Source organism: Coenobita brevimanus, chromosome 112 (assembly GCF_032717465.1).
Source record: "Coenobita brevimanus isolate Jiangsu-jjx chromosome 112, ASM3271746v2, whole genome shotgun sequence".
Taxonomy (NCBI): Eukaryota; Metazoa; Arthropoda; class Malacostraca; order Decapoda; family Coenobitidae; genus Coenobita; species Coenobita brevimanus.
In genome coordinates, this window is record NC_137065.1 from 35,471,620 (window position 1) to 35,484,163 (window position 12,544).

The window sequence follows — 12,544 nt, forward strand, 5'->3', positions numbered from 1 at the left end:
GTCGGGATAACTTCCAGCATTCTATCCAGCTAATCCCAGACGATAAATTATTCCGTAGAGCTATGGTCACACAAGCTTGTGCCAACACTGTCACCAACAACCCTCTCATGGTCAAGCCATATTAAGTGTGCTATCTGAGCTAACGGTAGACGATTTAGCTGAGAGTGAGCCACAGAAACCTTACTGTGTAATAGTGGACAGAATGCAGTCAGCAGAGAAATCATCAAACCCTGGTAATAATTTCAGCTTCCTTCAACGTACAGCTGATGGACTACATTACAGTAATTACACGTCATCCCTCCTCCCAGGACTCATTTTGTATGTAACTAAAAACACTTGTTTCCTACACTGGTTGACACTGAAGTAATTTTCATACTGAGTCAAGCTGTTTGACAGGTTATACTATTCATGTTTTGTTACGTCACAACCTTTATCACAGTTTTATTATATTCACTAGTACCCCCAAAGAAGACATAGAGAAGCATAATAATAATAATAATAATAATAATAATAATAATAATAATAATAATAAAAATAATAATAAAAATAATAATAATAATAACTTGGTTTACTTCCTTACAATAAATCTGTAATTCACAACAGAATGTACAATTCAACACATACCTCATGTTATCCAGTAAGAGTGAAGAGCTTATATGGTTTTCAGGAAATCAGACACAACAGTATGCTTGAGGGCTCTGTGACCAGGAATTTTCTATTTCTTAAACTTATTTGTTTTAATGTGAAGGTTTGGAAGAAAGTTTTTTTTATTCATCACCTATATGAAGACAATGTTTGTACAATCATATATGTACCAAATAAATATTAGTTCATATACAAGAATATTTTTTATTTATAACACGTGTCATCGGTTAACAACAGTTTCTTTGGAATATACAATATCTTTTAAAGGATCATATGTGTATTTCAGATCGTGACTATTCACCTACTGCAAAAAAATAAACTGAATCGATTGACTAAATAACACCAGATCGCACCAAGCAATATATTCAACCTATAATTTATAAAATGAGGGTTGTTTTAACCTCTAGACTAGAGCATGGCTGACTGCACTGACCCAGTTAGCGAACATAGCCGTTTTCTTTTTCCTGCTATGATTTGAAGTGACTGCCATTTTCTGCTTTCACAATGACATCACACAAGGATAGAGAAGGCAGGCAGATGACATTAGCAGTCTGTGTGCCATTGAAGGGTTAAGAATGTTTCTGAATCTGCATCACCTGATTTGCTTGCCGCCGTTGCTCTCTGCCCAACCCATACCACATCCGCACCTGCCAAGTAGCAACTCGTGCACGGAAAGGACTGAGTGAAAGTGCAATCAGGAGAGAATTGGATGCCACAGTGTCCTCACTTTTGAGTGGGGAGACGACGCCTTAGGAAAGAAGTTACCACTCAGAGAGTGATGTGCCCCAGCCAACCCCCTTCTGCCTCCGCCAGTGACTCCAAACTGATACTGGAGAGAGACCCTGGTGACCTTCCAGAGCCCGAGGACATCCCGTACCCCTCTGGCGACTCGAGAGAGTTTCTGAGGCATAGGAGACTAAAGAAAAGGGTCAGCCAGCCAAAAATCATGTGCGACACAGATGCTGCATTACGGTTGCCCAGCCTCCTAAATGGCACCCACACCTCACCACCATCTCATCACCACCCACATTGCCCCAACCTGGTACTTTGCAGGAGATTTTATCCCAACATGAGTGCTTTCTCCGGTACAGTACCACATCATGGTGAGGTACTAGATACTGGTGTGTGAGGAAATGTATATAATGTAAATTTGTAAATAAAAATATAAAAATAAGTGAAACAGAAGAATATGGAAAATATCAGTGTAGAGAATATGGAAAATATCAGTGAAGAGAATATGGAAAATATCAGTGGAGAGAACATGGAAAATATCAGTGTAGAGAATAAGTGTCACTACAAAACTTGGGACAAACTTTCATTTAGTGAGGTAAGATTTGAGAAAAATAAGTGCAGTATACATAAGTTATTACAACATAAGGAAAACCACAGTACAGCAGGTAAGTGTTATGATCAAAATAATCATTTAGAAATGAGTGCCATTCTTGAAGTAAGAATTTGAGAAGAGCCTTATACGTCAGTGGGACGAATGGAGAAGTCTAGTGGGGCATGGAGAAGTGAGAGCATGGCAGCCCCATTCACCCCAGGGCACCATGGCCTGTGCAGACAACTCATCCTAGCCACAGATTCAGGCGCTCATCAGGACGCAGCCTCATCATTACTCCAAGTCCTCCGTGTCCCACAGTGCATCCACCTAGATACCAAGGATCACTTGCAGTAGAGAGACGAAAGACTGAAAAGCGTTAAGGTTTTTTATTATATGTTCTAGGTGGTGTAGGGCTGAGGTATGATGGTTTGAAAACACGCAATTTTTGCAAACATCCCAGAGTACAGTGAGCAGCTTGCCAGGTTCAGCTCTGGGCTTTAGGAGTTAATCTTCTCCCCTACACTCGTAATTGGACCTTCTAAGCTCTGCATGGAGGAAAGGAGTGTTGTGATGGCCATCATTCATGGAGGGATTAGCAGCTGTAAAATGTAATAAAACAGGAAGGTCACAAACGGCCTTTAGATAAGTAAAAAAGACCAATACTGCACATTTTCAGTATTTTGAAAAAACTGTCTGGCAGCATTCCATATCATATAATAGTGGAACCGAAGCTACGGATGGGGAAACCAAGTAACAACGGATACATTGAAGTCAAACTGCAGTATTTTTGTTTCATACCCCTTCTGTATTATATGTTTCATGTACTGCTTGGTGCAATTAAGAGGCTGGGGAAGTTTACCATACGGTTCGATTGCTTAGCAGGTGTATTGTCTGTATCTTGCAGCGTCTCGAAGATAAAAACAGTTGAACATGGAAACTTTCAGTGTCAATGACTGTTCATAAGAATGTAATACTGCTACATCAACATTGGGTTCTTTAAAAAATAAGAACAAATACAAGATTGTATTATCTTGGGCTAAAGTTAGCCTACATTCCCCTGCCAGCACTGTTTTCTGTCTTCTGTATTTCTTATTCCTTCCTTTATTGTTGTGAATTTCACAGTGCTACCGCATAAAGATATTTCATGTAACACCTTCAATCGCCACGACTGGCAGGGAAATGTTGGCGAACTTTTGATCTGGATAATACATGTCTTTTGTTTGAAAATTACTGTACATGTAGTATGAAAATATTTCACAGTTATTCGATATCTTAGATATCTCATATACTTAACTAGGTACAACATTCACTTCTTTCTATGGCATACCATACAAAATGAAAAACGTAAGATCTGTCTCTTGCTGCCATGCAACCTCTGAGCGGGGCAGTTAAGACCAGAATTTCAGTTAAACCATGAGTGCAGTGGTGGGTTAATCATGAGGCTTGCCGCACTTATAAACGATCAGATATTAATAATCTTTGCATGCAGAATAAAGTCTACAGTCCAACGTGGTGACCATAAAACAAAGTACTCTGATGAATGGCCCCAGTTCCTATGCAGCGTTTCATAATATTAGGGAATTTTTTTTCTGATATGAAATAGATAAAGTGCTATAGCAGAATGAATAATATAGCCCCTTTCTCCTTCCTTTCCCTTCAACTATTTCTGCTCTTACTATTCTATCTTCTGCTCTACTATCATTCATTCATATTTTGTTTCTTACACACACATAATCATATTCCTCAATTTTCATGGATTTCTCTTCCTTCTCCAGCTCCTTCTACACCTGTTCTCCTCTTTTTTAATGGAAGACCTTGAACTTTACACGAAAGGTGCATTTAAGTCTTCAAATACTGCACTGAAATAAAATCCCCACATAAAGGACAGAATTAGATTACGTTTATAACACCTGATGCTGAATCACATGGGCATTTCCATTTAAAAAATCATTGTTTTTCATCAAGTCCAATTCTAAATACTTGGAATCGCATGTCTTGTACGTTGCTGGAATTTATATGCCATCATGTGTGTTATAAAAGTTGACAAACAGCAATTTGTACATAAATAATGTTAGTGAATAATTTTGCAAGAGCCTTTCAACTAATACGATTATGAAGTAAGTGGGAACAATGTAGTAAATATTATATTAAATTTCTTAATAGATGTGGGCAGATTCATGAAATTTAATTTACCAACCAATAATTGGCAAAACATTTCTGTCAGTCATGGGAAAAAATAATTTCTGAGAGAATGAACGATAAGTGGGCAGCAATGTGGATGGTAGGGGAAGCACTCCTGTATAGTACTTGGGTTTACATGTATTTACATTATGTTGGGTAGCACTTAAGCAGTTGAGTATTTAACTAGCATTGACGAAGACAGTACTTCATGAGAAAAAAAAAAGTTCCGTAGTGAATATTACTGCATTTTCTTAAGACTCTTCTGCACCATCCTATATAGTGGCGTTGAGCTAGCGCATTCGTTTCCATGAAACATGTTTTCGACATAAAAAGTCCATGGTATACCCTTAACACCGTATTAACAATGCCATTAATAGTTTATGTTTGCCACTGCCAGATTTTTTCCCCAGTCCGAACACTACACACAGCGAAAGAAATAGAATCAACTAAAATTAACCCTTGCTACAGCATGAGGATTATTTGCTTATGCTCCTCCTGCTGGGAAAAAAAAATCTTGAGTTCAAATGGGGCTGTTATTCCATTCTTACCTATCCCTTCATTACAATGACAGTTTTATAAATTATTGCAGACCTTCACAAGACAATTTACACTTCAGGTTAGGAATGTTCTGTTTGCTGTGAAAAAGTTACACAAAATTCAGTCCATTAGAAGCAGAGGCTCCAATCCTGTCTATCTATCTATCTATTTATCGCCAGACGCCTCAATCCCGTACGGGGCGGCCACAAACAAATCGCCTCCACGTCGCCCTGTCCCTTGCCATTTCACTGCCCTGCTCCCACCTCACCCCCCCCTCTCATATACCTCTACACTCCATCTCTCCATCTCATCCTCGGCCTCCCCCTCCCTCTCTCACCCTTCACCTCACTCACATACACTCTCCTCGTCAATCTCTCACCCTCCATCCTCTCCACATGGCCAGTTAACCTCCATAATTTTGGCGTTTTTCTTTAATCTGACTTCCAAATAAAGAGATACTCCATCACCCTTCATTACTCTGATTCCTGACTTTTTCATGACTTCCTCTATTATTTTATACTCAGCTTGAAGGATATATCGTAGCAAGGGTCTTAACTGCCCCACTAGTTCTCCCCACTCTCCAGCTAAAGGTTGCCCACAGCTCTAGGCCACGATTCACATTCTTACCATCAACTGGCCATTGTAACTAAGATATGCTTCACTAGGAAGAACAAGACATAAGCAGCTTCACCACACTGGGTCTAAATGCCACAGAACAATGAATAGTTTAAATGGCAGAAAATTTACCCCCACATTGAAATTCACAATATATATAACTGCAATATGGGGATGTAATTTCTGCCATTAGCACTCTCTTTTCTTGTCCATCCTTCAAGAACAAATTTTAGTTACGACGGGAAAATGATTAGTAGTTTGTGAAAGAGGGACCTGAACTCTCACCTCTCAGATTTCCGCCACAGTGTTCCCATTTCTGGCTTCTGAAAAGAGCAAGTTTAATTATGAAGCGACAAAATCTTGGCACAGAATAATGTGTTTAAAGTTTCCCTGTCCATGAAAATCTATACTTAAATTTCTTCCTCTGACTGATGAACGCCAAATGAATCTCCATTTGTCTTTTACCTGGGTAGCATACTATAGTGAACTTTTGTGATCATTCGGCAAGTCCATTACTGTAGGCCTTCCAAGTGTGTTACATTATATAACCAAAGATCCCCTAGGTACTGAGATAATGGCATGTAGGTCTACGAGTGATATTTGGGTAATGTTAGAACAGAGAGGGAACCTGCATCTTTGAAACTCAACAAGCTGCACATTTTTCTAAGGTCTATGTGTGTGTGTGTGTGTGTGTGTGTGTGTGTGTGTGTGTGTGTGTGTGTGTGTGTGTGTGTGTGTGTGTGTGTGTGTGTGTGTGTGTGTGTGTGTGTGTGTGTGTGTGTGTGTGTGTGTTGAGTTGTATGCATAAACTATGATCAGGCAAGGGAAGGTAGGGTACACGAATGGACCTAAACATGAAAACGCAAAGGTTAAACCATTACCTCAGACCTGTTGTATGTATAAATGTTGCACAACCAAAGGAGACCTGGTTACTGAAAAGCGACATCCACAAACTTTGACACAGGAATTCATAAATACTGGCTCAAGACAATGGGGGATCATTTATGAGGGATGAGCCTTCACCTTCAGCCATGATATCCTTCCGTCTCCAAAGAATACAGACATACTCCAGGATATATCTAGTCATAATTCAGACATAGCTGATGCTGAATAAAAAGTGATGACTTGAAACTGTTAGGCAACCAAATATATAATAATAAGTGAAGTTACTAGGATAAAAATATTGATATGAGCCGTAAAATGTTGTATAAATATAGCAATGACTGCCGAAACTAAAAATTCAGATATTTTTAAAACTGCGTGGTTATAATGTAATGAAAGCTATGTGGGAAATGCTTAAATCCCTGGAAAATTAGTGAGGGTATATTGGAGTTAGGCCAGAGGGGTGCAGGAAATATATTGCAGCTGGGAAAACTGGAGGACACGAGAGGTCACTAAACTAATAACTGCAAGGCAAACTTTTACTGGTAAATAAATGAGAAATGATTTATTAAATATGAAGGTTTCGGTGAAAGTAAGAGGTATTTAAGGCTTGCTTGTGGTACTGAAGTTACTGGGAGGAGAGAGAGAATGGAAGACTAAGCAATAAAACCATTATCCATGTTAGTAATCGTTAATAACAATGAAGGAAGAGCACAAACTGAGATCGAAAGTCGCTTGTTAGTGAACACCAACTTCACATTGAGATACATACGGAAAAAGAATGGCAGTCAGTGATGTTAAAATTTCCAAGTACAGAAAGAAAGCAAGAGGCACGTAAAACGTCAAATATTTATGGGGAATACAAAACTGTTCCAAATTTTAGAAACAGTCAGCTCTAGGACAAAGAAAATTAGTCATTTACATTACCGATTGAACAGAACTGGATTAAATCAAAATGTTATTATCGAGTTCGCTGTCAGGTTTAGCATTAGTATTAGGGCAACGACTTTGAGAAAAGAACCAGAAAAAGCTAATGGCAGCAAATAAATTACTATTAATACCTGCAAAGTAGAAACGGCCATGCCTGCTCACATCAGACTGAGCTGGTAAAATATCCATACTTACCTCGTACATTGTCCCTGTTAGCAGAGAACTATTGTCGCTTTTCCTTGCCCAGGCCCATATTCTTGTCCTTTTGCAGTATATTTCAGGTAGTTCAATGGCAGACTAAAACACAGAATGGCTCAACACTCTTTCCATAGCACTTTTTCGTGACTAGCATCTTATTCTAGTGTTAATCTATTGTTACAGGAATCAAAATGGAGAGACGACAATTTCAGGTCAAGTTAAAGTTGCTGTTGTTACTGCTGTGCAACCCCAGTCTGTCTGATCGAGCAGAATCATGAACTTCATGTGAACAACTGCCCCGGCAGGGCCATCCCGTGCAGCAAATCAATGTTCCCATGCTGCTGACAGCGTCTCGCCACAACGAGGCGCGGGGATTAATGTGGAAGTTTGGTTCCTGGGTGGAGCTGCATTTGCGTCTCTCCATCCAGTTAACGGGGGCACCATAGTAGGCTCCACATCACCTCGTTATTTGGTTATATGGTTACCATCCAGCATTGTAAACAGTTTCCTGAGTTTCAGGAATCTGGCTGGTCGCTCAGTGCAGACTCATCTAAAGTGGAAAAAATGCGTATAGTAACAAAGCCCTTCTCACCTCATACAGAACTCTCTTTCTGGTTTGGTATGAGGGGCGCCGTGGCTTCTATTTCACCAGGATGTGTGTCCCGTCGCACAGACCGTCGGCGCCCCAGTATGGTAGGTGAGGGAGTCCAGGAAGATGGGGGTTGGCGCTGTGTACCCGAAGACTGAGACTTCCCCGTGTTGACAAGCAGCGGACTCAGGTGGCTTCGGGTGTGTGTAGGGGTTGTGGAAGATGATGGGGGTTGTGGTTGTGTGTAGGGTTGGTGCTGGAGTGGAGCTGTGCAGTGTGAGAGTGTGCGCTTGTGGTCTAGTGTAGCGTACAGCACTGCCTCTGCCTGCTGGGGTTTAGTGGTGGTGAGGCAGTGCTGTGGATGCGCTGCCAGGCCCCCCTTCAGATGGCGGTGCTGTGGACTAGTGGAGGGGGCACCCAACGCCAGTTCAGAGTACACTACTTCACCCCCACCCTCAGCCTGGAGAGTGCCACATGGGGAAAAGAGGGTATCATCAACATCCACAATAATGAAAGTTGGCATCATAATCATTATCCCAACCTTATTACCTGGAGTGGGCATCATCACCATCATCATCATCATATCGCATCTATACATGGAATGAGAGGGGTGGAGAAATGGGAACATGAAAGCACAAAAGAACTACCCACAGAGCATATAGTGAAAATGCACCATATATTCATCCCCTCATCACTCACGAAAGTGAGTATCAGGATGAATATAACATGAAGAAACTATCTTCATAGACCTGCGGCGAAATGCATCAGCTGATGAAACACCTGACATGTCAAATCAACTCAAAATTTTAACCAGAGCAACGTTGTATTTCATAAGAAAGTCTTCAAAATGTCTCCTTATAGACGAAATTGAGAATTGCCTAACAGTCACCAGATGCGTCAACTGACGCAACATCTGACATGTTAAATCAGTTCAAAATTTCAAATTGAGAAACTTTGTATTTCATAAAAATAAAATTGCTCAAATTTCTCAAAGAGCAGATATTCGAGCTTTCCTTGAAGAAGAAAAAAATAAATTCCCCAGGTGTTCCACTTATAGACCTGCTGACTTCGCCGCAAGTAAAAAAAAGGGAGAGAGAAAAAAAAAGATCCCCAGGTGTACCACTTATAGACCTGTCCTCTTCGTGGCAGGTAAAAATGTAAAACCTGAATCGACATCACTATATTCTATTCACTTTAACTTGGCCATGATTTTTGTCATTTTGCAGCATATTTCACGTAGCTCAGTGCCAGGAAAAAGACAATATTGCTGCTCTGCATCCTCTCCACAGCGATTCTTCGTGACCAGCACTATATTCTAATGTTTACCTCTTGTTACAGCTCTACACTGAAGATGGAAAGAGAAGTTCTGGGCCAAGGTAAAGTGAACAGAGTATAGCAGAGGTTCATACAAAGACAAGCATTAAGCCTAACATACATTATAATGAAAACCGGCCTGGTGCAGTAATTCTCCTATGTGATATTCGGTGTCGCCGCCACTAATGCAATAACCGGCTAGGAATTCGTAATCTAATTCGTGGTGAGCAGCACACACTGCCCTGGAGCACAGACATCATCATGCCAGTGTGAAACATAATATTTTTCTGGTATATGACAAATCTCACTGTGCCTTAGAACATCAGATATTCAAAACAGTTAGTAATGTAAGGATAGTAAATAATTTCATATGTATTCTTATTAGTCATTCACCATTATGCTTGCACGTGCATGTATAATTCTAAATTACAATGGATGCCGAGGCAGTATGCAGTTCCACCATGAATAAAAGAGGTGCACAAAACATCGCATGCTTCGTGTAAAATTAAATCGCTTTAAATGTAGCATGAAAAATAAAAAGCCTTATGACCAAAAGCGTTGCCGTATATGCAAATCTGCGATATGAAATTTAATCTGGTTTCTCATGATGTGGGCGTCTGGGTAATATAACAGGTGCGCCGAGCTCCACAGGCTGATGAGAGGCTTAGGCAACACACTCAAGAGAGAAAACCTTGGTCTTAATAATATGCGTAACAGGTGAAAAGAAATAACACCATGCGATTGTACATTTGATTAAAATAATTTGCCATACATCGTTCATTTATTATTAATCGGGTATAGAAAAATAATTTATTATTCTGATAAATAATAAATGTGATACAGACTTTACAGTTAACAAAAATTTCCAGCCGAATACTGGAAACTAATGGAAAAAGACTTCCTTTCTTTGACAGTTAGTGAGAGAAGCAGACTGTGATAATGAAAAATGAGTGTTAAGGCTTTAGCTGTACAGCTTATAGATAATAGTAGGCTAATATGTGATCTGAAAGTTCATTTATCTATCTATCTATCTATCTATATGTCTATCTATCTATCTATCTATCTATAGATGGATAGATAGATAGATGTAATGTTAATATACACACGAGGTCTGATCGAAAAGTATCCGACCATTAGCAAGAGGGGAAGAAAAAGCAAACTTCCTGAGTTCAGGCTTTAATCCCTTTAAAGTTTGCGCCTAGGGACTCGACTCACTTAGCCCAGCGGTACCTCCATTGCTGGATGCATTTTGTAAAGACAGTTTTTAGGAATGCTACATCTTCAGTTTAGGAAATGGCCAAAATAGCAGGGAGCCATGTCAGGAGAGTAGGAAGCTTGTCGGACCTGAGTGATCCTCCGTCTGGTCAAAAAATTCTGGATGGGATGGGATGGGATGAGTGGGCTGGGGCGTTGTCGTGGTGGAGGTGTTAGCACTGCGCCTCCCACAACTCTGGTCTCTTGCGATGCACTGCATTCCGTTGGCGATGAACTCTGAGGTAGTATTCATTTTTGACTGGCCTTCTGGAGTGCACTCGTAATGAACAACATGCTGGTAGTCGGAAAAAAGCTGTCAGCAGGAGCTTCACCTTGCTCCGAACCTGGCGTGCCTTTTTTAGCCATAGCTTCATGGACAAAATCCTGCTGAATCTTTTTGCTGGTATCAGACTGCGTGCGTCCAAGGTTATGACAAGATTTGATGCAATAACGTTGCTTGATTCGCTCGGTCCTCGCGGCACAAAGCGCAAATGTGACGAGCAAGAAAAAGACTTCCTCAGACACACGCTCCTCGGTTGCGATTGGGCTGGGCGGAAGCGCTGAACATGTTCGAGCATACAGACAACTGCTTTATGAGAGAAAAAAATATATATATGGTTGAATGCTTTTCAATCAGACCTCGTATATAAACAGATGAGGTACAATATCTAATGTAAGACTAAGTCCTTATTATATTGGACACATAATTATGTAGCAGAATGTCATAGCCGAACGAAGTGTTTGGCCGATCTTACATGACGACAACAGCGTAGGCAACACTTTTGTCTTCTGATTTTTATAAACTACCTCGTGCTTAGAATGTGCCTAGAGGTGACATGCCATGCAGTATGACGTACCTGATGGGGTGCGTGTGTACAAAGGTGTGTCCTGGGTAAGGTGGCATAGGTAGTGGGCAGCGAGGCAGAACTGATGGTGTTCACCCCTTCAGCCGCCCACGACTCGCACTCTGACATCGAAACAAAAGAGTCATCAGCGTCACCCCTCTGCCCTGCGTACCTCGTTATTACTTTCACCCCAGATCTCTTACCGTCCCACAAGTGGCAATACATATAGAAGAAAATACCGTAGTACGTTGCTCCTGTTCACCTGACTTTCTACGATGCAGATAAAAAAATAATAAGGTAATAGTAAGGGAGACAAGAACCGAGACACAACAGTATATAAATATACACTATCAATATAGCTAGCGTCAGGAAGAGCGACAGGAGCTGCAGTTTTGAATACATAAATATCTAAACATGCAGAAGGTATAAGCAGTTTATTTGAACATTTTTCATAACTCTGATAAAAATGTTCAGAAATGACATACAGATGCTGTTCTGATGCATTTTAGATTTAGATTATACACGATGGTAGCACTGCAACTGCGACAGTAACAGAGCCAAATTACAAGTTCTTGCAGTCACGTCTAGTTTATTCGCCACAACTTCCATACAGTTTCTCATCACTACGGAATGTCGCCAGACGCAATATGTAACGAAATACATCAATCCCGAATATGGTGGGAAAAAAAGAGATCAAGAATCGTGTAGTCTATATCCATTGATCTCTTTAGTAGCGTAACAAAATCTACTTTGGACAACCTCATTTTTTTTTTCGGCTGAGACAGACCACTAAAATCCAAAGGGTTGAAAATTTGTCTCTAAACTCCTCTGTTAAGGTAAAGAGACACCAATTTAAATCTGGCTAACACCACACTAACTCATCAGCTGAGAAAGTCCTCTTTGCATCCAAAATATTAAGTAAGAATCACTGCTCTAGATGGGAGTATAGCTAACACAGTGATGCCAAATTCTTCATTGTGCATTAATGTTGATCTCGCCCTTGGTAAGTATCCTCTTGATCCCGAATACTCTCACGTAAAGTACAGAGTGGGTAGCCACCGAATACATAGGCAAAACAGCAGAATTCCTCACCTAGTATATTTTTCCAAACCAGGTAATTCCAAGGGTTTCTTTAAGAGTTGTAACATTGCCTCGGTATTGACTTTGCAAAAACTAATTAACCTAAAGTGTCTTTCAAAATAAAAATGCAATTGATTAGATTCCTAACGA

General features: G+C 40.3%; 1 protein-coding gene across 1 annotated transcript in view; it reads right to left on the reverse strand.

Annotated features, from left to right (window-relative positions):
• Positions 1 to 7,905: 7,905 nt before the first annotated feature.
• LOC145418163 (protein turtle homolog B-like) overlaps positions 7,906 to 12,544 on the reverse strand; it is a 76,136-nt gene continuing 71,497 nt past the window's right edge. Inside the window, exons 15-17 of the mRNA XM_080286685.1 lie at positions 11,323 to 11,436; positions 10,993 to 11,000; positions 7,906 to 8,355 (exon numbers count right to left, since the gene is read on the reverse strand). Of these exons, the coding sequence (XP_080142811.1) occupies positions 7,906 to 8,355; positions 10,993 to 11,000; positions 11,323 to 11,436 (572 nt within the window). The remainder of the gene's footprint in view (positions 8,356 to 10,992; positions 11,001 to 11,322; positions 11,437 to 12,544) is intronic.